This window comes from Oncorhynchus gorbuscha, linkage group LG10 (assembly GCF_021184085.1).
Source record: "Oncorhynchus gorbuscha isolate QuinsamMale2020 ecotype Even-year linkage group LG10, OgorEven_v1.0, whole genome shotgun sequence".
In the NCBI taxonomy this organism is placed as follows: domain Eukaryota; kingdom Metazoa; phylum Chordata; class Actinopteri; order Salmoniformes; family Salmonidae; genus Oncorhynchus; species Oncorhynchus gorbuscha.
In genome coordinates, this window is record NC_060182.1 from 30,512,851 (window position 1) to 30,538,539 (window position 25,689).

General features: G+C 42.5%; 1 protein-coding gene across 6 annotated transcripts; it reads left to right on the forward strand.

Annotated features, from left to right (window-relative positions):
• The first annotated feature begins 2,842 nt into the window (after window positions 1-2,842).
• On the forward strand, window positions 2,843-25,583 carry LOC124045849 (E3 ubiquitin-protein ligase Itchy-like). 6 transcript variants are annotated; one of them, XM_046365570.1, is made up of 24 exons: window positions 2,843-2,963; window positions 3,211-3,356; window positions 9,436-9,522; window positions 9,882-10,023; window positions 11,074-11,198; window positions 14,395-14,532; window positions 14,678-14,720; window positions 14,831-15,033; window positions 15,210-15,420; window positions 15,732-15,827; window positions 15,983-16,166; window positions 16,907-16,976; window positions 17,098-17,182; window positions 17,409-17,537; window positions 18,157-18,229; window positions 18,414-18,485; window positions 18,562-18,650; window positions 22,636-22,795; window positions 22,908-23,041; window positions 23,218-23,548; window positions 23,675-23,779; window positions 23,901-23,997; window positions 24,102-24,174; window positions 24,257-25,583. In XM_046365570.1, exons 3-24 carry the CDS (start codon window positions 9,453-9,455, stop codon window positions 24,354-24,356), a joined length of 2,730 nt encoding a protein of 909 aa, XP_046221526.1. In that variant the 5' UTR covers window positions 2,843-2,963; window positions 3,211-3,356; window positions 9,436-9,452; the 3' UTR covers window positions 24,357-25,583. The 6 variants fall into 6 exon arrangements, with proteins under 6 accessions (XP_046221526.1, XP_046221527.1, XP_046221529.1 ...); XM_046365571.1 differs by adding an exon at window positions 4,184-4,287 and having other exon boundaries at window positions 2,910-3,356; XM_046365574.1 differs by having other exon boundaries at window positions 2,917-3,356; window positions 23,218-23,358; window positions 23,428-23,548.
• The last annotated feature ends 106 nt before the right edge of the window (window positions 25,584-25,689 follow it).

Sequence of the window (25,689 nt, forward strand, 5' to 3'; positions counted from 1 at the left end):
GCCCCAATAAAAAAATGGGGGGGGGGGGGGACACACGAGGAGATTGGCTGAGTCAGGTAGGAGACCTGAGCCAACTCCTCATGCTTACCATGGGGAGCGTGTAACTGGTCAGGCACCGTGAGATGCGCACGGTGTCTCCAGTGCGCTATTCTAGCCCGGTGCGCTCTATTCCAGCTCCTCGCATTTGCCGGGCTAGAATGGGCATCCAGCCAGGACGTATTGAGCCAGCTCTACGTTCTGGATCTCCAATTTGTCTTCACGGTCCAGTGTATCCTGTTCCTCCTCCCCGCACTCGCCCTGAGGTGCGTGTCCCCAACCTGGTACCACCAGTTCTGGCACCACGCACCAGGCCTCCAGTGCGCCTCCAGGGTCCAGTACACCCTGTTCCTGCTCCTCGCACTCGCCCTGAGGTGCGTGTCCCCAGCCCTGTACCATCAGTGCCGGCACCACGCACCAGGCCTACAGTGCGCCTCGGCAGTCCAGAGCGTCCGGCTACAGTACCCAGTCCATGGCGTCCGGCGACATTACCCAGTCCAGAGCGTCCGGCGACATTACCCAGTCCAGAGCGTCCGGCGACATTACCCAGTCCAGGGCGTCAGGTGACATTACCCAGTCCAGGGCGTCCGGCGACATTACCCAGTCCAGGGCGTCCGGCGACATTACCCAGTCCAGAGCGTCCGGCGACAGTACCCAGTCCAGAGCGTCCGGCGACATTACCCAGTCCAGAGCGTCCGGCGACATTACCCAGTCCAGAGCGTCCGGCGACATTACCCAGTCCAGAGTGTCCGGCGACAGTACCCAGTCCAGAGCGTCCGGCGACATTACCCAGTCCAGAGCGTCCGGCGACATTACCCAGTCCAGGGCGTCCGGTGACATTACCCAGTCCAGGGCGTCCGGCGACATTACCCAGTCCAGGGCGTCCGGCGACATTACCCAGTCCAGAGCGTCCGGCGACAGTACCCAGTCCAGAGCGTCCGGCGACATTACCCAGTCCAGAGCGTCCGGCGACATTACCCAGTCCAGAGCGTCCGGCGACATTACCCAGTCCAGAGTGTCCGGCGACAGTACCCAGTCCAGAGCGTCCGGCGACATTACCCAGTCCAGAGTGTCCGACGACATTACCCAGTCCAGAGCGTCCGGCGACATTACCCAGTCCAGAGCGTCCGGCGACATTACCCAGTCCAGAGCGTCCGGCGACATTACCCAGTCCAGAGTGTCCGGCGACAGTACCCAGTCCAGAGTGTCCGGCGACATTACCCAGTCCAGAGCGTCTGGCGACAGTTCACAGACCGGTACCTCCTCCGACGGGCCACAGTCCGGTACCTCCTCCGACGGGCCACAGTCCGGTACCTCCTCCGACGGGCCACAGTCCGGAACCTCCTCCGACGTTCCCCAGCCCGGGGTCTCCAGCGACGTTCCACAGCCCGGGGTCTCCAGCGACGGTCCCCAGCCCAGGGTCTCCAGCAACGGTCCCCAGTCCGGGTTCTCCAGCAACGGTGCCCAGTCCAGAACATCCGGCGATGATCCACGCAGCGAGGGTCCCCAGCCCGGGGCCCAGAGCCTCCGACGATGAGTCTGTGCTACAAGAGCGGACTCAGTGTGGGGAAGGGGGGCGGCCTCCAGAACCAGAGCCGCCACCGAGGTTAGATGCCCACCCAGACCCTCCCATATAGGTTTAGGTTTGCGGCCGGGAGTCCGCACCTTTGCGGGGGTGGGGGTACTGTCACGCCCTGACCTTAGTTATCTTTGTTTTCTTTATTATTTTGGTTAAGTCAGCGTGTGACGAGGGTGGTACGTGTGTTTTTGTCTTGTTATAATATTATAATATTGACAAAGTTCCAGTGAAACTCGGCTGGTTTTCTTATCTTATAAGCATACTTTTTCTCCACACAGATATTATATATGGAATAATCGGGATATGTTGTATAAAAATGCTTCTTTGTTTTTAGAATATGGGTTCCGAAATAATATCCTATTGATGAGCCAACTTGTAAATGCAGTGTTTTTTAAAACTTAGTTATAAGGAATTCTTATCACTTTACAAGATCCCTCTAACACTTAAAGATTTTACAATTGTTTTGGATGCCATTCCCTCAGTTGTTGCTTTATTATTCAGGAGCATGTCAAGACCTGATCCTCCGAACCTACCTTCCATTAACCCTATTGACTGATTTTTCTCTTTTGGTCCATTCAACAACAGAGCGATACGAACCTTGTTTCAATAGGATGTTGTATCTAAACCTTATGTCATGCCTTATTGGAATGGATTTATTGATAATACGTATTTCTATGTAATTAATTTCATTCAACTTTTGGCCAAATTTAATATTCACAAATGTAAATTTACAAACAAAACACCACATTTTCTTACAAAAAGAAATGTAACTATATTTTAAGACACTCAAATACTCTACTAACAAAAAAGCTGTTAGAATGATAAGTGTATGTATGTCCCTTGAGGTCCTTGTGTACTGTGAAATTGTACCCCCTAGCCCAATTGCCCTTCGTATATCATGTTTATATACTTCTGTTACCCCATATACTTTCTGAATTGATTTGTTAATTAAAATAAAAAAATAAAACATGTTTTTGAGGAGATGGGAACTCCATTGGAATCGCATAAATGCCACGTTCTATATACTATACTAGTTGGTCCTCGAACATTTCAGACTTTCTGATTTGTTTACCACGGCACGTGGATAACTAATTAGAAGCAGTTAGGAAGTCGGAGTCGGACATTTCCACATATTCTAGTTCCGACTGACACATGAATGCGACATAACTCCCATTGTGTTACCCATGCGTTGTCATTGGGACGCGAGGTGCATTTTGGGTGATTATCGGACAAGGAGATCAGTCCTTCAAGAAGAGAATGGGAGTCAATTGGGCGCTAGTTGAAAAACCCAACATCAAGCATGAATAGCGTGAACAACATGTACAAGATTACAAATGTTTTCCCAAATGTGAGATAATGAACTTGTTCTCTGTAATATCGTATAGTTTTGAAGGCGTGACATTACGTAGAGTCGAGGAAAATAGGCAGGTTTTTCGACTCATACCTTTACTTTCAGAAGGGATTGCCTGACGATTATCGTAGCAACCGCGTGACGCTGCATGACACCGTGAACACGATTGGTCGACAGTCTTTCTGGGTGGCGCGTTGTACGATTCTAATCATTTCTCGCTGGTTTTTATGTCCTCCTCGAATAGATGGTTTTGGTCACGTGAGACGATTACGAAGATGGTGGAAGTTTCTTTCTTGAAGTGAAGCCGCAAAAGAACCCAAAACAGACAGGGATATTGCGGAAAGTTGCCTGTAACGTCACGTCTTGTACTTCTTCTGCCCTTGGATTCGGGTAAGCGAAAGGACCGAGGTGGAAAGTCCTCAACCACAATATTTTGCAAACTCACTCTTCCACTGGGCTAGCCAGCCATGACACGAGCTAGCTAGCTTTTTTTGCGATCAGTTGCCAGATGACATTTAACACGTAAACAACAACACCGTTTCAAATATATTGAATACAAACTCTGCATCCCGGAGTTGAATGCAGCATATGTAAATAACATTTAGTTGGCAATCAGATTTTTGAGTTTCAAGGTTGTCATTTCACTCATTTTGAGACCGAGCTAGCTACTCAGCTAGCTAAGCTAACGTTAGCCTCCTTCCTTGTCAATCAAACAGGTCGTCACTAAGCCTTTTGCCAATGTCATGCGCCTGACTATAACGTCAAATCCTAACGATGGCAAACTAAATGCAGCCATTATTATCTGTGTTTATACTAATATTGTTATTGAGTAAGATGCAGTTGGGTATCTCTTGCTGTCATCTGGCCACATTTGTGTAAATAACGGCATACTCTGTAATTTCACCAGCCTTACCTTTACACTTTGTTTTGTGAGCTGAGGGGTGGGGCTGGGTAAATGTAGTTAACCTCTCACAAATGCACTGTGTGTTATGATGGGTAAGACAGTAGTATTAAGTTCATAGAGTATTTATAAGTTAATTTCTTCAAGATTCAGAGCTCTTCCTTTTGTAATGTTGCTCTGTAACCATTCCATGGTTTTTAAACAACAGACAAACATGTGTATATCAGTAGATTTTTGTCAGTTCTGTGGTAAGTGTAATAATAGCATATTTTATTCACTGTTTGATTAGTTTATGGAATATCTGACACTTTCACAGAAACACAGTCATTGGCTGATGGTGAATCTTTCTTCCTTGTCTCATCTGATGAGCTCCTGACTTGTTGTGAGTCATTTAGCTGGCTTGCAAAGCAGTCCATCACTGTGAGTAACACACAGATCCTTTCTCTGTAGGCCACAGAATCAGTACTGATAAATTATTAACTCTGGGTACAGTCAATGTGAAAGTTTATCCAGAGCTCTTTCTCTCATTTGCACAGGGGAGGTAGGCGGGGGAACATACATTATGCAGAAGCACAGTGAAGTTACCACAAAGCAGGAAAGAAGACTAGGCTCTGCTTCCTGGTGCTATTTTCACCCGTTTAATATTCTTTTGTGGCATTTTCCAGAGAGCAAGCATGATTATACAGTGTATTCAGACCCCTTGACTTTTTTGATATTTGGTTATGTCGCAGCCTTATTCTTAAATGGATTCAATCATTTTTTCCCCCATGAATATTAGAGGTCGACCGATTAATCGATTAATTAGGGCCGAAGTTTTCATAACAATCGGCATTTTTGGACACTGATTATGGCCGATTATATTGCACTCCATGAGGAGACTGTGTGACAGGCTGACTGCCTGTAATACGAATGCAGCAAGGAACCAAGGTAAGGTGCTTGCTCGCATTAAACTCTTGTAAAAAAAAAAAAAATAATAAAAAAAAAAAACTATCAATCTTAACAAATCCTGTTGCGACTCTAGGGGCGTATTTTCATTTTTTGGGAAAAAACGTTCCCGTTTTAAACGGGATATTTTGTCAGGACAAGATGCTAGAATATGCATATAATTGACAGCTTTAGATAGAAAACACTAACGTTTCCAAAACTGTAAACATATTGTCTGTGAGTATAACAACTGGTTTTGCAGGCAAAGACCTGAGAGAAATCCAATCCGGAAGTGCCCCATACTTTGAAAGCGCTGCGTTCCAATGAGTCCCTATTGAGCTGGGAATGTGCTATCAACCAGCTTACGCTTTCTACATATTCCCCAAGGTGTCTACAGCATTGTGAGGTAGTTTTACACATTTATGTTGGAGAATAGCCGTAGGCGGCTACATTGCGTAAGTGGTCACCTGATGGCTCCCAGGGTGACTCTCGCGTAAAATACAGAGGTAGCCATTACTCCAATCGGTCCTACTGAAAAACTAATTCAACAAAACAAGAAGTTTTTACATAATCACTAGTTAACTACACATGATTGATGATATTTCTAGCTTGTCCTGTGTTGCGTATAATTGATGCGGTGCCTGTTAATTTATCGTTTAATCACAGCCTACTTTGCCAAACGGGTGATTTAACAAGCCCATTTGTGAAAAAAGCACTGTCATTGCACCAATGTGTACCTAACCATAAACACTAATGCCTTTCTTAAAATCAATACACAAGTATATATATTTTTAAACCTGCATATTTATTTAGTATTGCCTGCAAACATGAATTTCTTTTAACCTCTTGCTCCTACCTGGCACGCAGGCGTCCCATCTAGAGATCTGGAAATGCAAATGCGCTACGCTAAATGCTAATAGTACTAGTTAAAACTCAAACGTTCATTAAAATATACATGCAAGGTATTGAATTAAAGCTACACTCGTTGTGAATCCAGGCAACAAGTCAGATTTTTAAAATGCTTTTCGGCGAAAGCATGAGAAGCTATTATCTGATAGCATGTAACACCCCAAAAGACCTGCAGGGGACGTAAACAAAATAATTAGCATAGTCGGCGCTACACAAACCGCACAATAAAATATAAAACATTCATTACCTTTGACCATCTTCTTTGTTGGCACTCCTAAATGTCCCATAATCACTATTGGGTATTGTTTTCGATTAAATCGGTCCATATATAGCCTAGATATCGATCTATGAAGACTGTGTGATAAACGGAAAAAAATAGCGTCTTGTAACGTCATTTTTTTAAATTAAAAAAGTCGACGATAAACTTTCACAAAACACTTCGAAATACTTTTGTAATGCAACTTTAGGTATTAGTAAACGTTAATAAGCGATCAAATTAATCACAAGACTAAGTATATTCTATAGCTGTCCGTCTGGAAAAACCTCAGCCCCATTAAATGTGGTTGACCTTAATCAATGGGTTCAAGTCGCGCAGGGATATATTTTTCCATTTTCAGTGACCAGATTTTCCTGCACTTTTCGATGAAACGCACGTTCTGTTATAGTCACAGCCGTGATTTAACCAGTTTTATAAACGTCTGAGTGTTTTCTATCCACACATACTAATCATATGCATATACTATATTCCTGGCATGAGTAGCAGGGTGCTGAAATGTTGCGCGATTTTTAACAGAATGTTTTTAAAAAGTAGGGGGTAGGAGTAACAGGTTAACTTGGGAAATTGTGTTACTTCTCTTGCGTTCTGTGCAAGTAGAGTCAGGGTATATGCAGTAGTTTGGGCTGCCTGGCTCGTTGCGAACTGTGTGAAGACCATTTCTTCCTAACTAAGACCGTAATTAATTTGCCAGAATTGTACATAATTATGACATAACATTGAAGGTTGTGCAATGTAACAGCAATATTTAGACTTAGGGATGCCACCCGTTAGATAAAATACAGAACGGTTCCGTATTTCACTGAAAGAATAAATGTAACGTTTTCGAAATTATAGTTTCCAGATTTGACCATATTCATGACCTAAGGCTCGTATTTCTGTGTGATATTATATTATAATTAAGTCTATGATTTGATAGAGCAGTCTGACTGAGCGGTGGTTGGCAGCAGCAGGCTCGTAAGCATTCATTCCAACAGCACTTTCCTGCGTTTGCCAGCAGCTCTTTGCTGTGTTTCAAGCATTGCGCTGTTTATGACTTCAAGCCTATCAACTCCTGAGATTAGCCTGGCACAACTAAATTACTTAATAGAACATCCAATAGTCAAAGGTATATGAAATACAAATGGTATAGAGAGAAATAGTCCTATAATAACTACAACCTAAAACTTCTTACCTGGGAATATTGAAGAAATTTACATTTAAGTCATTTAGCAGACGCTCTTATCCAGAGCGACTTACAAATTGGTGCATTCACCTTATGACATCCAGTGGAACAGCCACTTTACAATAGTGCATCTAAATCTTTTAAGGGGGGGGGTTGAGAAGGATTACTTTATCCTATCCTAGGTATTCTTGTTAAAAGGAACCCCCAGACACATGTTAAAAGGAACCCCCAGCTTTGATATGTTCTGAGCAAGGAACTTACTCCAATAATCGGTATCGGTGTTGAAAAATCATAATCGGTCAACCTCTAATACATATACACACAATACCCTATAATGACAAAGCAAAAACAGGTTTTTAGACTTTTGAGAATTTTGTACTCAGTACTTTGTTGAAGCACCTTTGGCAGCGATTATAGCCTTGAGTCTATTTGGGTATGACGCTACAAGCTTGACACATCAGTATTTGGGGAGTTTCTCCCATTCTTCTCTGCAGATCCCCTCAAGCTCTGTCAGGTTGGATGGGGAATATCGTTGTACAGCTGTTTTCAGGTCTCTCCAGAGATGTTCGATCGGTTTCAAGTCCGGGATCTGGCTGGGCCACTCAAGAACATTCAGAGACTTGTCCTGAAGCCACTCCTGCGTTGTCTTGGCTGTGTGCTTAGGGTCGTTGTCCTGTTGGAAGGTGAACCTTCGCCCCAGTCTGAGGTCCTGAGTGCTCTGGAGCAGGTTTTCATCAAGGGTCTCTCTGTACTTTGTTCTGTTCATCTTTCCCTCGATCCTGTCTAGTCTCCCAGTCCCTGGCGCTGAAAAACATCACCACAACATGATGCTGCTACAACCATGCTTCACCGTAGGGATGGTACCAAGTATTCTCCAGACGTGATGCTTTGCATTTAGGTCCGGGTTCAATCTTGGTTTCATCAGACCAGAGAATCTTGTTTCTCATGGTCTGACAGTCCTTTAGGTGACGTTTGCCAACTCCAAGCGGGCTGTCATGTACCTTTTACTGAGGAGTGGCATCTCTCTGGCCACTACCATAAAGGCCTGATTTGTTGACGTGCTGCAGAGATGGTTGTCCTTCTGGAAGGTTTTCCCATTTTCACAGAGGAATTCTGGAGCTCTGTCAGTGAACATCGGGTTCTTGGTCACCTCCCTGACCAAGGCTCTTCTCCCCCGATTGCTCAGTTTTGCTGTGGGGCCAGCTCTCGGAAGAGTCATGGTGGTTAAAAACTTCCTTTTAAAATTGATGTAGAACATGTTCTTGGGGACCTTAAATGCTGCAAACATTTTTCGGTACCTTCCCCAGGTCTGTGCCTTGACAATCCTCTCTCGGAGCTCTACCGACAATTCCTTCAACCTCATGGCTTGGTTTTTGCTCTGTCATGCACTGTCAACTGTTGGACCTTTTTATATAAACAGATGTGTGCCTTTCCAAATCATGTCAAATCACTTGAATTTACCACAGGTGTTCTCCAATCAAGTTGTATAAACATCTCAAAGATGATCAGTGGAAGTGGGATGCACCTGAGCTCAATTTCTAGTCTCATAGCAAAGGGTGTATTTGTAAGTCGCTCTGGATAAGAGCGTCTGCTAAATGACTTAAATGTAAATGTAAATGTACTTATGTAAATAAGGTGTTTTTGTTATTTTAATATGTTTGCAAACATAAAAACAATCACTTTTTATTATGGGGTATTGTGTGTAGATTGGGGGGATCATTTTTAGAATAAGGCTAACTTTTAACAAAATGTGGAAAAGGGGATGTGGTCTGAATACTTTTCGAATGCACTGTAGATGTCAATAGGTGTAAGTAAACTCATACTGCAGAGTTATTTGTTGTTAGGAATCATAGTATCGATCACACATCTAGGTACTGGTTTGTATGTTAATTATTTATTCATCCGTTTTTCTTTTTTCGTAACTCGGATGGATTAATTGGACACCCAGACTCTGACCTTGTAGCGAGGACTACTTGGCTAATGCCTGGTACAAGCATAATCTTTTATGCTTTATAACAATATCATGTTATTACCATTCAAAATAGGTCAATGTGTTTTAGTCGCTGGGTGGTTATCTAATATAATGCTGACCATGATATTTTATGTTCTTGTTCCATTACGCCTGTAAAGATTAGATAGCCCTCTGTCTATAACATTGTAAAGCATTTGTCACAATGCATTGAACAAAAATATAATTTCTAGAAGTAAGGATGGAAAGGCTATGACTTGCATTGTATGGAATGTGCTTTGAGCCTTTGAATGAATGGTTTACTGAATGTGTGTTTGTTTGTTGCAGGTAGCCAGCCCTATGTCATGGCCTCCAGTGTTGCTAAACCAGGCCCTGGGAATGGCTACCCCATGAAGGCACAACTGCAAATTATGGGTTTGTTCATGATCTCTGTCATTTTCATAATACGTAGTCTATGTCGTGTCATATTTTGGATTTCTTCAGAATGGAAATGAAAAGGTGACATTTGGAGAATTAGGATGCACGTATAGTGTCTGATTTTTATATTTCCTTTTTTTATTTTGGTTTTGAAGTCTGTTGCATAGCCATGTTTTGGATTGTAGTATAAGGTTTTAGTCCTTAGTAAAAAAGTTTTTCAGGGTGTGGACTGTTTATTTTGTCTACACTCATAAAAACAGAATAGACCCGAAGTACTATCAAACTATCAAACTAACTCCTACCAGACCGTCTAACTTTTAGCTCTGCCCTAATTGACACTTTTTACATCTCCTCAGTGCTGTCAGCAAAACTGAAAGAAAACAGGAAGAATTGGTTTGGCCCCAGTCCATATGTTGAAGTGGCCGTTGATGGACAGTCCAAAAAGACAGAGAAATGCAACAACACCCACAGTCCCAAATGGAAGCAGCCGCTCACAGTGTAAGTTGTCGTTGTGTTTTTGATGACAGTCAGTGTTGAGAAGAACTTCTTAATTTGAGTACAAATTCTTTACACAAGTGGCAAGTGTACAGGGTTTACTGAGGATCCACTCATGATATACAGGTAACTGCCAATATAAAGGAAACACCAACAAAGTGTCTTAATAGGATGTTTGGCACCACAAGCCAGAACAGCTTCAATGCACCTCGACAAATTCTACAAGTGTCTGGAACTCTATTGGAGGAATGCCACACCATTCTTCCACGGGAAATTCCATCATTTGGTGTTTTGTTGATGGTGGTGGAAAACGGTGTCCTGGGCACCAATCCAGAATCTCCCGTAAGTGTTCAATTGGGTTGAGATCTGGTGACTGGCATATGGTTTGCATCATTTTCATTCTCATCAAACCATTCAGTGATCACTCGTGCCCTGTGGATGTCACCTCCTGGGGACGTACCAATGGTTGCCAAAATAATGGCCTGTCCAGCATTTTTATACATGACCCTAAGCATGATGGGACGTTAATTGCTTAATTAACTCAGGAAGCAGGAAGCACCTGCTTTCAATATACTTTGTGTTCCTCATTTACTCAAGTGTTTACATTATTTTGGCGGTTACCTGTAGTAGTTGCAAGTGCCAACACATCCACATAATCAATCCCTTCATTATATAGCTCTGGACTATTACTCTACTGGCCCTTCTTAATTTAGAGTGGGCCACTCTTCTGTTTCAGTATGTCTTTGTGTGGTGTATTCAGAGCAGTCATACAATGGTGTAGTAAGCTGATGGGCTCCCACAACTGTGTTTTCCTGCAAGCATTCAGGATCTAACTAGCAGCTGTTAGAGTAGGCATGGACACTTGCTTCTAGTCTCAGCCTTTATAGCACTATTCATTACATAAAGAATATCAAAGTGCTTTAAGGCAACAAAAAATACAACAAATGTAGAAAAATAACATAGACGCTTTCATATATTGCCTCTCACCTACAATATCTGCTATATTTAGTGATTTAACTGTCATTCATTGTCTGTCTTTCATCTTGTCAATAGAATTGTCACTCCTTTTAGCAAGCTAATCTTCCGAGTATGGAGTCACCAGACCTTGAAGTCGGACATATTGTTAGGCATGGCAGCTCTCGAGGTCAGCGAAACACTCAAAGCCAACGACATGAAAAGTGAGTGCCTTCCTTGTATCATGTTATGCATACCTTGCTTGGCTATGTGATGAAGGCCTGTACTGTGTCTGTGTGCTAGTTATCTCTCACACACACTGCACAGGCACCACTTTCCCCTCATAAAAGTAAATTCAGTCCACTGCCAATTTTCAAATCAAAGGTTATTGGTCACATACACATGGTTAGCAGATGGTATTGCGAGTGTAGCAAAATGCTTGTGCTTCTAGTTCCGACAGTGCAGTAATATCTAACAAGTAATCTAAAAATTCCCCCAACAACTACGTAATACACACAAATCTAAAGTGGTGAATGAGAATATGTACATATAGCTACAATGGGGCAAAAAAGTATTTAGTCAGCCACCAATTGTGCATGTTCTCCCACTTAAAAAGATGAGAGGCCTGTAATTTTCATCATAGGTACACTTCAACTATGATAGACAAAATTAGAAGAAAAAAATCCAGAAAATCACATTGTAGGATTTTTTATGAATTTATTTGCAAATTATGGTCAATAACAAAAGTTTATCTCAATACTTTGTTATATACCCTTTGTTGGCAATGACAGAGGTCAAAGGTCAAACGTTTTCTGTAAGTCTTCACAAGGTTTTCACACACTGTTGCTTGGTATTTTGGCCCATTCCTCCATGCAGATCTCCTCTAGAGCAGTGATGTTTTGGGGCTGTTGCTGGGCAACACAGACTTTCAACTCCCTCCAAAGATTTTCTATGGGGTTGAGATCTGGAGACTGGCTAGGCCACTCCAGGACCTTGAAATGCTTCTTACGAAGCCACTCCTTTGGTGTTTGGGATCATTGTCATGCTGAAAGACCTAGCCACGTTTCATCTTCAATGCCCTTGCTGACGGTAGGCTTTGTTACTTTGGTCCCAGCTCTCTGCAGGTCATTCACTAGGTCCCCCCCGTGTGGTTCTGGGATTTTTGCTCACTGTTCTTGTGATCATTTTGACCCCACGGGGTGAGATCTTGCGTGGAGCCCCAGATCGAGGGAGATTATCAGTGGTCTTGTATGTCTTCCATTTCCTAATAATTGCTCCCACAGTTGATTTCTTCAAACCAAGCTGCTTACCTATTGCAGATTCAGTCTTCCCAGCCTGGTGCAGATCTTTAATTTTGTTTCTGGTGTCCTTTGACAGCTCTTTGGTCTTGGCCATAGTGGAGTTTGGAGTGTGACTGTTTGAGAACAGGTGTCTTTATACTGATAACAAGTTCAAACAAGTGCCATTAATACAGGTAATGAGTGGAGGACAGAAGAGCCTCTTAAAGAAGAAGTTACAGGTCTGTGAGAGCCAGAAATCTTGCTTGTTTGTAGGTGACCAAATACTTATTTTCCACCATAATTTACAAATAAATTCATTAAAAATCCTACAATGTGATTTTCTGTATTTTTTTTCCCTTCTCATTTTGTCTGTCATACTTGAAGTGTACCTATGATGAAAATTACAGGCCTCATCTTTTTAAGTGGGAGAACTTGCACAATTGGTGGCTGACTAAATACTTTTTTGCCCCACTGTATATGGATGAGCGATGGCCGAGCGACATAGGCAAGGTGCAATAGATGGTATAAAATACAGTATATACAGTGGGGAGAACAAGTATTTGATACGCTGCCGATTTTGCAGGTTTTCCTACATACAAAGCATGTAGAGGTCTAAATTTTTTTATCATAGGTACACTTCAACTGTGAAAGACAGAATCTACAACAAATCCGAGGGTGATTGACCTTAATCTTGAACTTCTTCCATTTTCGAATAATTGCGCCAACAGTTGTTGCCTTCTCATCAAGCTGCTTGCCTATTGTCCTGTAGCCCATCCCTGCCTTGTGCAGGTCTACAATTCTATCCCTGATGTCCTTACAGAGCTCTCTGGTCTTGGCCATTGTGGATAAGTTTGAGTCTGTTTGTTTGATTGAGTGTGTGGACAGTTGTCTTTTATACAGGTAACGAGTTCAAACAGGTGCAGTTAATACAGTTAATGAGTGGAGAACAGGAGAGCTTCTTAAAGAAAAACTAACAGGTCTGTGAGAGCTGGAATTCTTACTGGTTGGTAGATGATCAAATACTTATGTCATGCAATAAAATGAAAATGAATTACTTAATTACTTAACTAGATTTTTGTTATAGTTGAAGTGTACCTATGATAAAAATTACAGACCTCTACATGCTTTGTAAGTAGGAAACACTGCCGATTTCGCAGGTTATCAAATACTTGTTCTCCCCACTGTACATGTGATATTAGTTAACATTATTAAGTGCAATTATTTAAAGTGGCATTGTTTAAAGTGATTAGTGATCCATTTATTAAAGTGGCCATTGATTGGTTCTCAATATAGGCAGCAGTCTCTCTGAGTTAGTGATTGCTGTTTAGCGGTCTGATGGTCTTGAGATAGAGCTGGTTTCAGTCTCTTGGTCCCAGCTTTGATGCACCTGTACTGACCTGGCCTTCTGGATATGGGTGGACCATTTCAGTTTGTCTTTGATGTGTACGCCGAGGAACTTAACTTTCCACCTTCTCCAATGCTATCCCTTTGATGTGGGGTGTGGATAGGGGTGTGCTCCCTCTGCTGTTTCCTGAAGTCCACGATCATCTCCTTTGTTTTGTTGAGGGTGAGGTTATTTTCCTGACACCACACTCTGAGTGCTCTCATCTTCTCCCTGAAGGCTGTCTCGTCGTTGTTGGTAATCAAGTCCTTCTTCGCGGGCCGCGACGGTGGCACATTATTATCCTTATTTTCTAAACACATTTAAGCCAAACCAGATAGGAAATATCACATCACTCTCCTATTTTGATGATCGGTAAATAATGGTAACTTTGGTTTGAAATAGGATAATTACTCTGTATCTTAAGTGTATATTTGCTAACAGAACTCCTCTGTTTTGATTGGTTGGTTTGCTTGCGTTTTATGGGGATTCTCTCTCCATTACTTTTTCCATCCACTAGTTTGTTGAAGGTATATTTGATAAGGTGATAACAGAGAGAAACATTGGTCATAGTCTTTGTAGTGTACTATCCATGCAGTACTGTCCCTCATGTCCCAAACTCGTTCGAGTCCTGGTGTAAAGTGGCAGATAAGGATGATTCAAAGGGCCGATAACGGCTTTTGACAGGCGAAGAGCTGAGTGGAAGGAGGGCTTTTGTTCCATAACCAATGCTTTTGTTCCATGTTTTTTCCCCCCCAGTCTCTGAGGTGGTGCAGACGCTGCAGCTGAGTGCAGACAGAGACCAGACCGATGTCGTGGGGGACCTGTCTGTCTGTCTGGATGGCATGCAAGTGGACCCACAGATGTTTGCGTCTGCTGCTGAGGCTAACACCCAAAGTGAGTCTGCTCTGTGCGATGTTATCCACAGTGTTATCTGTATGGATTTGTAGGGAGAGTTAGGGTTTTCCCATCCTGCCCAGAAAACAAGCTCCACCTTCCCCTCAGTACATCCAGTTCCCAACTCTGTGTTTCTGGATCTCAGGTACATCGAATGGGGAATCGCAACAAAACGGGGATGATGTGAAGTAAGCATATTATTTATTCATGGTTACTGTGGTAATGATATTCTTGCTTATATTTGTATATCGACACTGTCTTGTCAGTGCTCCAAAGTTAATAGTTGATATTGTGGCAGGCGGAGTAGAGACAGCTCTCCTTCTGTGGATGGTTTGGAGCACAGAGCTTCCCCAAATGGTTGTGCGGTCGCAGTGAATGGCACAGGGTCTTGCAAAGGGTCTCCCGCTCAGTCAGCAGGGGGCTCCAGGGGGAATCCTCTACGCCCCCCCAGGCCCTCCCGACCCCCTCCACCCACCCCGCGCAGACCAACCTCCTCTCCAGGTGAGGCGGTCAAACTCATAACCCATCTTCAGACCAACAGCAATGCTCCTGGGGATTTATTGGTATAATATTTAGCTTTATATGTCTACTATTAAAGTATTTGTCAGAAAATGACACTAGGTGGTTTTGTTTTCTCAAAATTACTCCATTTTCTTTTCTCATTCACTGGTTCACAGCAGCATCCTCTAATGGATCCATTCCAACTGAAGAAAGCGATGGCCCCAGCTCAGATACCCCAGTCAGTACACCTGCACCTGCAGTACCAGACCCCAACGCCCCACCCCCTACACACGACCAGAGCCAAGCAATAGCAGCCAGCCAAGCAGACAGTGTAACCCCAGGCCCCCCCAGAGCCCCCGCTGTCGCTGCAGGCCCATTGCCTCCTGGGTAAGGGTCAAACCGTCCATGGTGATCTGGCAGGCAGAAACACACTGTTAATCGGTTCGTGGTGTCAATACAACTCCACCCTCAGGATCATCTTCCTGTTATGCTTTGTTAAACTTAAGAGATTAGAATGTGGCTTTGGCTGTTGTCATGTCTGCAATGACCTGTTGTTATTGCTCCTGGGTTACGTGGTCTCATCACTTTTATAATTAAACTCTACCCTACCTGCTGTGACTTGCATTTTTTAATTTTGTAGTTGGCTGACTGATGTTGTAAATATTTTAATTTTCTTTGAATCACATGTTCCTGTGAAGATGGGAGCAGAGGGTGGATCAGAACGGAAGGCTGTATTTCGTAGATCATGTGGAAAAGAGGACCGCGTGGGAGCGTCCTGAGCCTCTACCTTCTGGGTAACTCCCCCTTTACATATCCTGCGTCTTTTTCCAATCCACGTATTTCCACCAGTTCACAAGACGAGCAGAGAATAGTGTGTCTGTTACTAGAGGATACTAAATGCCAAAGCTCTTTATATAGTCTCCCCTGTTCCTCTTTGCCCTGTATGTAGGTGGGAGCGGCGAGTGGACCCCATGGGCAGGGTCTACTTTGTAGACCACATCACCAGAACTACCACATGGCAACGGCCCACTATGGAGACGGTGCGGAACTATGAACAGTGGCAGCACCAACGCAACCAGCTACAGGGTGCCATGCAGCAGTTCAACCAGCGCTTCATATTTGGAGTGAATGGGGTAAGTGGGAACTCTGACTGGTCAAACCAAGTGCTCAGCTCTTACAATAATAGTACTGAACCGATGTGAAACACTCAACAAGTGATGAGTTTAATGGGATACTTTGAGATTTTGGCAATGAGGCCCTTTAATTCCCCAGAGTCAGATGAACTCGTGGATACAATTTTTATGTCCAGTATGAAGGAAGAGAGAGTTTCGCAAGCCAATGCTAAGTAGCATTAGTGCAATGACGAAGTCTATGGGTATCCATAGACTTCCAGTCATTGTGCTAACTACCTCAGTCAGCTGCTATTTGCACTGTGTGAAATGATAATGCCATCAAATGGATTGGGTAATTACAGGAAGTCTATTTGGAACAAAGGAACTAGAGGGACACTTTACCTCACCCCTCGCTTCATTTGGCGAGCTGGCAAGCCATACAGAGCTGTTTTAGGAAAATTATATTATAACTCTTAAATGTAATTAATTGGGCCTTAGTGTAGTGCCCACACCATATTTTATAGTATTTGGGTGTCAGCCTTATCAGCTTCTCTCTAAGATGGTCCATGCAGTTAACCTAGCAGTTAGAGTTTGACTATATAATCAGCTTTATTAAAACATTTTGCTTCTCTTAACTCTGTTTTACATATTAGACTGTAAACAGTTTATCCTTTTTCAGTTGGGGATATTTAACCACTCTTTATCAGTTGATTTTTAACTTTGTTTGGTAATTATTATCTTTCTTCTCTTGTGCACTGAAGCTCCAGGATCAGGTTCCAGCCACTGAGAATAAGCAGTTTGATCCCCTGGGCCCGCTGCCACATGGATGGGGTAAGACCTCACTACATCACATCTCACATGAAAAGGTCACATATGAATCTGTTTTCTAGACTTTTGAATGAATTTAGGATTGTACTTAAACTGTTCTGTTTCATCCCATTTACATTCTCAGAGAAAAGAACTGACAGCAACGGGAGAGTGTACTTTGTTCAACACACCACACGGACTACACAGTGGGAGGACCCTCGCACTCAGGGGTGAGAAGTTAATCTGGACTACTTTTAGTATAGATTTATCCTAACAGCTACTTTTAACGTCAGTGGGTGCTAGCCTGTAACACCTAGAACCGTGTAAGATTAGCGCGGCCCCTGGATCTAGTACTCTACACATGCCCATACACTGGAATTGTGTAAATTCAGACATTGTGCAAATCTGTATCCTACTGTATGTCCCTGTTTTATGTTGACACTCTCCCTCCCTCAGGCTGCTGAATGAGAAGCCTCTTCCAGAGGGCTGGGAGATGAGGTTTACAGTCGACGGCATCCCATACTTTGTGGACCACAACAGGAGAGCCACTACGTACATCGACCCTCGTACTGGAAAATCTTCACTGTACGTACCAACTTTGCAGTCACTTATCAAAGCATTGGACTACCTCTCTGACTAAGCATCATGTTAGACTAAAATTAGACTCTGTAGCAAACACGGGTCTGTTTCCTAGGCACTAGTTTGACTCCAGTAATGGAACTGTTGCTAATAATAACGCTTTCTTTCTGTACCCAAACCGTCAAATTAGGATGACTAATATGGGCTGAACAGATAATGTACTGTCTGTGTATCTTTCAGTATTCTAATGAGCCACACCTGAGTGACGATATTGGTGTACTGTCAACATGACTGCTCTCTGTTTAACAGTGACTATGCTCTGGCTGTGCTCTATTCCCCAACTAACAGGAATAACCTGTGGTGCCTTTCACAGGAATGCTGTTTCAGTCGTCTCACCTGTAACCTGCTTTGGCTTAAACATTTATCATTATCAGTTTAGTCTGTGCAGAGTAGTGAGAACATAACATTTTCTGACTGTCTGGGGTCTATGGTTTGACATTATTGTGTAGTACTAATACAATATAGTAAAAGCCAGATAATCTGACAAAGTTGATTCAGTATTTGGTCCATGATGCGTGACTGAATGTGCCCTTTCCTTCCCTCTCTCTCTCTCTCTCTCCAACAGTGAAAATGGGCCCCAGATAACTTATGTTCGAGACTTTAAAGCCAAAGTCCAGTACTTCAGATTCTGGTGCCAGGTAGGTCTCATGCCTTCTGAGTTTGAGTGGTTAAACAGTGACATTGTCTTTATGGTCAACAGAACAACATGAATTCCAATGCACAGTGACATAATTAAATGAACAATGACCTGCTATTTTTGTTGGCACGTGTGTGGGGGGGGTCGCATGCTTCAAAATCACATGATTTCCTCTTCTTGTCCAGCAATTGTCAATGCCTCAGCACATCAAGATCACTGTCACCCGCAAAACCCTGTTTGAGGACTCGTTCCAACAAGTGAGTAAACATCCTCCCAAATGAGCATGTTGACACTGACCTATGTTGTCCATATTAATTTGACTCTCCATTGTAGATAATGAGCTTCAATGCACAGGACCTCCGCAGGAGACTATGGATCATATTCCCTGGGGAAGAAGGTCTTGATTATGGAGGGGTGGCAAGGTAAAGTTATAATGTACTCTTTTCAAGTGCTCCCATGCAGTTATTGCACCCCAATAAATAAGTCATTCAGTGGCATTATATGTCGTTTAAGATTAGGTCAGGACATTGTTTTTTATTTTTTTATGAGCATGACCTTATTTCTATTACAGCATATTGGATGACTGCCTCATTCATTTTCCATTCACCCAGTTCAAAGTAACAGTGATAGGTTTAGGCTACTACATGATACTAGAATTTTCCCTATACCCATCATGAGGTTGCTATAACTTAGCCTACGAATTCAAGTTTACAACGTAGGTGCACCGGTAGAGGGACAAACTGGAGTAATCATGGTGACTGATTGCCAAGCAAAAAACTGATAGTCTCATGGTATTGACCGTTACTTAACAAACACATTTAGCATCTCCTGGCTTCCACACACAGCCTACAAGCCACTGATGCAGATATTAGGTGCATCTACATTATAAAAGTAAAATGAATCCATGATATATAGCCTACTACACAATTACAATAAATCCATTATTTATTTTGGAAGGGTCTATAGAAACATGATATGAAGAAAATGTAGTCTATTTCAGAGGAACAGAATGGCATACTCTTGAGTTGTCCTTATGTTAGGCCCTGATCTGGCTATGCCATATGGCTGTGGGTTTCACTACTTCATTTGGCAGGCAAGATTTTCTTAGAATTCTGTGGCATTATTTTATAGTATGAAGAATACAACTGAACAAAGAGGAATAAAATATAAATAATATTTTCGCGAAATGATTTGAGGGAGTGCGCACGGCTAGTCTGTGTTGAGCGTTAACAAAGAAACCGGTCCTCCTATATGCTTCATTTAGTTACTTAATAATAATAATGCCTTGAATTTCCCGGCGGCATCCGCTTTGTGTGGCCGTAGTGCCAGTGGCTGTGCCCTTGGGCTGAATATTATAATTCCTTTCTCCCGGCTGCGTGTGCCGAAGCACTTCTCACTCGTATGGCTCTCTCAGATACTGTCGCTCAATAGTTATTAGCCAATGCCGTCATGTGGTTGGGTCTTTCTCACAGGCTACAAGTGAAGATGGACACATCGGGGACGCAACTGCGTACGTCCTTATCCAATTCCGAGGTGCATATTGAAGATATTGGAAGAACTGTTCACACTGTTCAACAAGATGAGTAGGCCTAACGAACAGCAGAAGCACTAGCATATATCAGTCTACTGTCCCCTATAGCACGGAAGATGACCTATTCTGTGCGAGACATAAATATTCCAAACATAGCCACTAGCATCCCAAAAACTTTTTCAAGCAACGAGGCAGACAGAATCGATCAGAATGTTTAACTTGTCGATAAACTATTGTGCGCACAGCAATGCGCACATGGCAGTAGGCTATAGGTGTCCATGTTCCAAAATACAGTCAGTTAGTGGGAAAACACCATTCTCAAAAGTGACTGCAAATGCAATTATGCAGTTATTATTATTATAAAAGTGCATTTTTATGGGGGAAATTATCTTCTCCAAACTTGAAACTCACAAACTGCGTGTGTATGCCAGTTAGGCTCTACACCCATTGTAAAGCGGATTAATGTGCTTCATTTTATGAAGTTATTTGGCCACTTTAGTTGTGATGCAAACCATATCAAAACATATACGCTATGGGCTAGGCTACAAGAGGTGTGCAACTATGATTTGAAAAGGTTTGCGCTGTTTCTTTCCTTACTGCACACAAGCTGGGCATCATTCACAAGTGATTGGCTAATATTGTCACCCATCAGACTATTCTTGTTTAGTCTTGTCTTTACATATATTATTTAGTATATGTGTGAAATTAGTTTTAATTTAGAATGGATCATTATCATGCACCTGTCTAGAAACAGGCAGGGTTCATTTTCATGCCTGGCAGGTGTGCTATAATCCTGTTGTAAAGAGAAGCAATGTGCTTAATATTAGGACAGTTGAGAAATAAATATAGCAGGCCTAGCCTATAGAGAGCTGATGGGATCTTCCTCTTTTTAATAGAGGCCATCACAATTCTCACGCAAATGCATAGCCTAGAAATGTTGTGAAACATGTGCTCATAGGCTCTCATGAAGTGTTTTCATTGATGTCAGATTGATTAGAGAGACAATAGAGTGCTGAGTACCAGGCAGTTAGCAAGTTTGGTAGGCTACTAATGACCATCAGAGCTTGGAGAAGCCTAATTAACGTGACTAAAAAGTCACGTAGAATATGACTGCTGTCATGACTCGTGACCGCTGGTGTGGCGGTAATATGGTCACTGTAACAGCCCCAGTCCATCCACTTTTTGTTCCGTTTGCTTCTTTAAGAAATGTTTTGAAACAGAATTGGCGGAATGAATACATCCAATCACCAGCACCCACAGTTCCCTTTCATTAGCAGCCATTAAAACATTTTCCCTTCACTTGTGGACTTCAGTGCACAACACTAGCTGTCTGTCACCATGCAAAAAAAATAACTCCAAGCCAAACCTTCATACAATAACCGTTACACACAACCTACATCGACGTCACCATATTTGCTGTCAACATAGTTATAGTAGTTAATGTGTTTGTACCCATGGATCAGGTTTACTATCAAGCAGTAGTGTACATACAGCAAGCAGTTTTGCAGTTACACCGGCGGCCTCCAGTGGCAATACATTTACAGTATAAAACCGAAAGCTTTCCTTGAATTGAAGTGTTGGATAGCCTTAGCCAGCTAGCTAACATGAATACCATTCCTTTCTGTTTGAGTTAGGTTGTTGAGTAGGCAAAATTAGCTGCATTAGCTAGCGTAAGTGAAAGTGCAACTAAAATAACATGTTACAAAATATCTCTGCTGTTTCTCCTCAACTTTTTAAGAAATTAATTTGTTCAAAACTGCTCCACTATTCTTTTTTTTTTTGTCCACATGTTATGTGCTTCAGTGCTAGCTAGCTGTAGCTTATGCTTTCAGTACTAGATTCATTCTCTGATCCTTTGATTAGATGGACATGTCAGTTCATGCTGCAAGAGTTCTGATAGGTTGGGGGATGTCCTCTGGAAGTCATCATAGTTACTGTGTAAGTCTATAGGACGGGGGTGAGAGCCATGAGCCTCTTAGGTTTTGTATTGAAATCAATGTAGCCAGGGGTAGCACCGGCTAAACCATGGTGCTACCCTACTGCTGTTGAGGCTACTGTAGACCATTGCAAAACTGTGTTTTAATCAGTTATGTGGTGACGTGAATATATTTATTATAGTTTTTGTCTAGAAAATAACTTAAAGCTGCAATATGTAACTTGTTGGGCAACCTGACAAAATTCACAGAAGTGTTAGTTATAGATCTATAATTGTCATTGAAAACATGTCTAAGAAGCTGTAGATCTGTTCTGTGTGCTATTTCTATGCTTCCCGTTTTGAAGCTTTGTTTTTGCATCTTTTGGTTTTGTTTGTACACCAGCTTCAAACAGCTGAAAATACAACATTTTTGGTTATGGAAAATATATTTCACAGCTGTTTAATTATTCTCTACACCAGGGGTACTCAACCCTTACCCTACGAGGTCCAGAGGTGCTGGATTTCTGTTCTACGTGATCATTAATTGCACACACCTGGTATCCCAGGTCTAAATCAGTCCCTGATTAGAGGGGAACAATGAGAGTTGGGTTTGAAAGCTCTACACTATACTTGATTTGTCACACAAACTGAGACTAAGTCAACTTTTTAAGAATTTTAGCAACCAGAAAATGGAGGAGCGATTTCTGCATAGTGCATCTTTGTTTCACTTTTTTAATGAAATGGTCCTCCTCAGAGGAGTTATTGTAGTGGTGACGGAACCTTCTGTGCCCCCTGGTCTAAGGTTCAGCTACTTTAATTACCTTTTAAAACATCCTAGATAAGTGTTTGTCTACACGTTGATATTTGAGCCAGTTATGAACTGTGGTGTTAACTGGATCCTGTTAACTGGTTTTGTATTGTGATGAGTGTTATGAACTATTATATATTTCTCTCTTTGTAGGGAGTGGTTCTTCCTGCTGTCTCACGAGGTGCTGAATCCCATGTATTGCCTGTTTGAGTATGCTGGAAAGGACAACTACTGCCTACAGATCAACCCTGCCTCCTACATCAACCCTGATCACCTTAAGTACTTCAAATTCATCGGACGCTTCATTGCCATGGTGATTATTTTTAGTCACTGTTTTTCAACTGCAGTGTGACATTTGCGAGTGTAAAGATCTGCTGATGCAGTTCTGGATTTTTAAATGTTAACCTCCTGATCTCTTTTCGCAGGCTCTTTTCCATGGGAAGTTCATTGACACAGGCTTTTCACTACCGTTCTACAAGCGCATGCTGAACAAGCCATGGGCACTGAAAGATCTAGAGTCCATTGACCCAGAATTCTACAATTCTCTCATCTGGATTAAGTGAGTCTTCTGAGGAAGCTGTACTAAATAACTTTGGTTGTAGTAAATATTGTTTGTTTAATGTTTTGGTGGCTGTGATGAACACACTTAACTTCATGGCCCCATCTTTCTTGATAACATGAGTTTTCCATTTTGGGCCACTGATATGTGTCTTTGTCATCTGTTGTGCACTTCAGGGAGAACGACATTGAGGAGTGTGGCCTGGAGATGTACTTCTCTGTGGACAAAGAGATTCTGGGTGAAATCACCACTCATGAGCTCAAGCCGGACGGAGGAGAGGTCCTGGTCACTGAGGAGAACAAGGAGGAGTATATCAGGTCTGTCTCAACATATACACCCCCTCCCCTCTTGGTCTGTGGTGCCTTGATGGTCTGTGTTTCTCCAAGGCTTGTAGCAGAGTGGAGGTTGTCCAGAGGTGTGGAGGAGCAGACCCAGGCCTTCTTTGAGGGCTTCAACGAGGTCCTCCCACAGCAGTACCTGCAGTACTTTGATGCCAAAGAACTTGAGGTACGAGTCTTAGTTTGGCACACTTATTTACACCAGGTTCACCATATTCACTCTGGGAAAGATGGCCGCTGTTGTTCCAACTCACATGTACCAGTGAGCCAATTGTTACTTGTCAACTTCCTGCAGGTCATGCTGTGTGGGATGCAGGAGATCGACCTGGCAGACTGGCAGAGGAACACAATCTACAGACACTATGCACGCAGCAGCAAGCAGGTTCTCTGGTTCTGGCAGGTCAGTGTTACACATCTCTCCTCACCAGTGCTACAGTCAGGTGCCACATCTCAGTATCATTACATTCGTGTAGCAAAGAACATCTATGAACATACTGTACCCTCTTGGACTTGCCTTCCAGCTCATCAAAGAGATGGACAATGAGAAGCGGATGAGGCTCCTCCAGTTCGTTACAGGCACCTGCCGGCTTCCTGTCGGAGGCTTTGCAGACCTATTGGGTAAGGAATTTAACCTGTACGGGTAAAAGTTCATGAAATATAACATTTAGCCATTTTTACCTCTAAGTTAGATGGGTTAGTGACTTACATATTTGGTTTTGTAGGGAGCAATGGACCGCAGAAGTTCTGCATCGAGAAGGTGGGAAAGGAGAACTGGCTACCCAGAAGTCACACCTGGTGAGTACTGTATGGAAGAGTCAACAGAGTAAATGCTTCACTCGACAGATAACTAACCTGCCTCTATCTTCCCCTTCTCTAGCTTCAATCGATTGGATCTGCCTCCTTACAAAAGCTACGAGCAGCTGAAGGAGAAATTGATGTTTGCGATTGAAGAGACTGAGGGCTTTGGGCAGGAGTGATCCAGCAACTGCTCAATAGACAGAGGAGTGTGGTCTTCGTTTGTCAGGGTGCCTCTTGAAGACCAGTGTGTTTTTGTGTGTGCTTGCCAGTGTTTCCCCTATGCATTTAGCAGTGGCGCACCAATGCTACCTCCTGCATTTTTTACGTTTTATTTTATTTTATGTGGCTGTATAGATGCCCCAAGAAGACCCCATTCACCGCCACCCCTCCAAACTCTGCCACCTCTGCTGAAACAAATCCTAGGGGGAAACACTGCGTGCTGTTGGAGAAAACTTGCTCTAAAATACTGGAAGAATATTTGAGGGTATCGATCCACAACAGTAAGCTGCTCCCTTCTCTCAGAATGTCCCCCACATCATGCATGAATGCTGGAAACCCACCATCAATAACATATATGGGACAGGGATATCAGAAGCATCGGTCCCATCATCCTTTGATTGACCCACCACTATTTCTGACAATCCCAACACTGACTTTGAGGAAAATGAAGACCTCTGATCAGGCAATGGCCAGATCCAGAAGTTGCACTGCACATGCTTCAAAATAGAACAGTCCTTCTGTTCAAAGCTCCTTAGCATTTATCTGTGAATCAATAAAATATTGCAAGGGACAATATTGGCCCCTATATTTATGGTACAAGAATCTACTATGGCCCTAGTTTTATAGGGCATTGTGACATGATCAACATTTTTTTTAAAGTATTCTGAAATGTTTGTCTAGAATATTGCCTTGATGTCTTCGGTGATATGAGATTTAACCACATTGGAGATTAGATATACATGTAGCTTTTAATAGTCTGGGAGATTTTTAGCATACGAACTTATAGATTTTTATAGTAATGGGAGATGTTTTTCTGGCTGTGGCAAAGGCATGGGAATACATCTTTTTTTCCCTGGAAGATTATGAATGGAAATCCCAGGGAAGTAAATGTGTAAATAATCATTTGTTGCATTGCAAATAAAAAGCCAGACCCTTTTATTTTTGTCTCCAGATGTATCGTAACTGCTATCCCTGTATATGAAACCATGTTGTAAATTGTTAATAACAAATGAATTTCCTTATAAAAAGGGGTTTATGGTGAAATGCTGTTGATTTATGTACAAAAGATTTCTGCTCAAATGATAATGTTCCAATCATGTAGAGTGAAACTGCTTAAAGTCATGGCTATCAATTTTGAATAGATGCAGCTTAATTTATTCAATAAACATCAAGTGCATGCCTCAAGATTCATACATTACATAAAATGTTTCACAAAATAGAATTAGTGCCTAAGGTAGTCAGGAATGTCCACAATAGAGTGACTGTACATGTGGCAACAAAGTGCTTTCATTA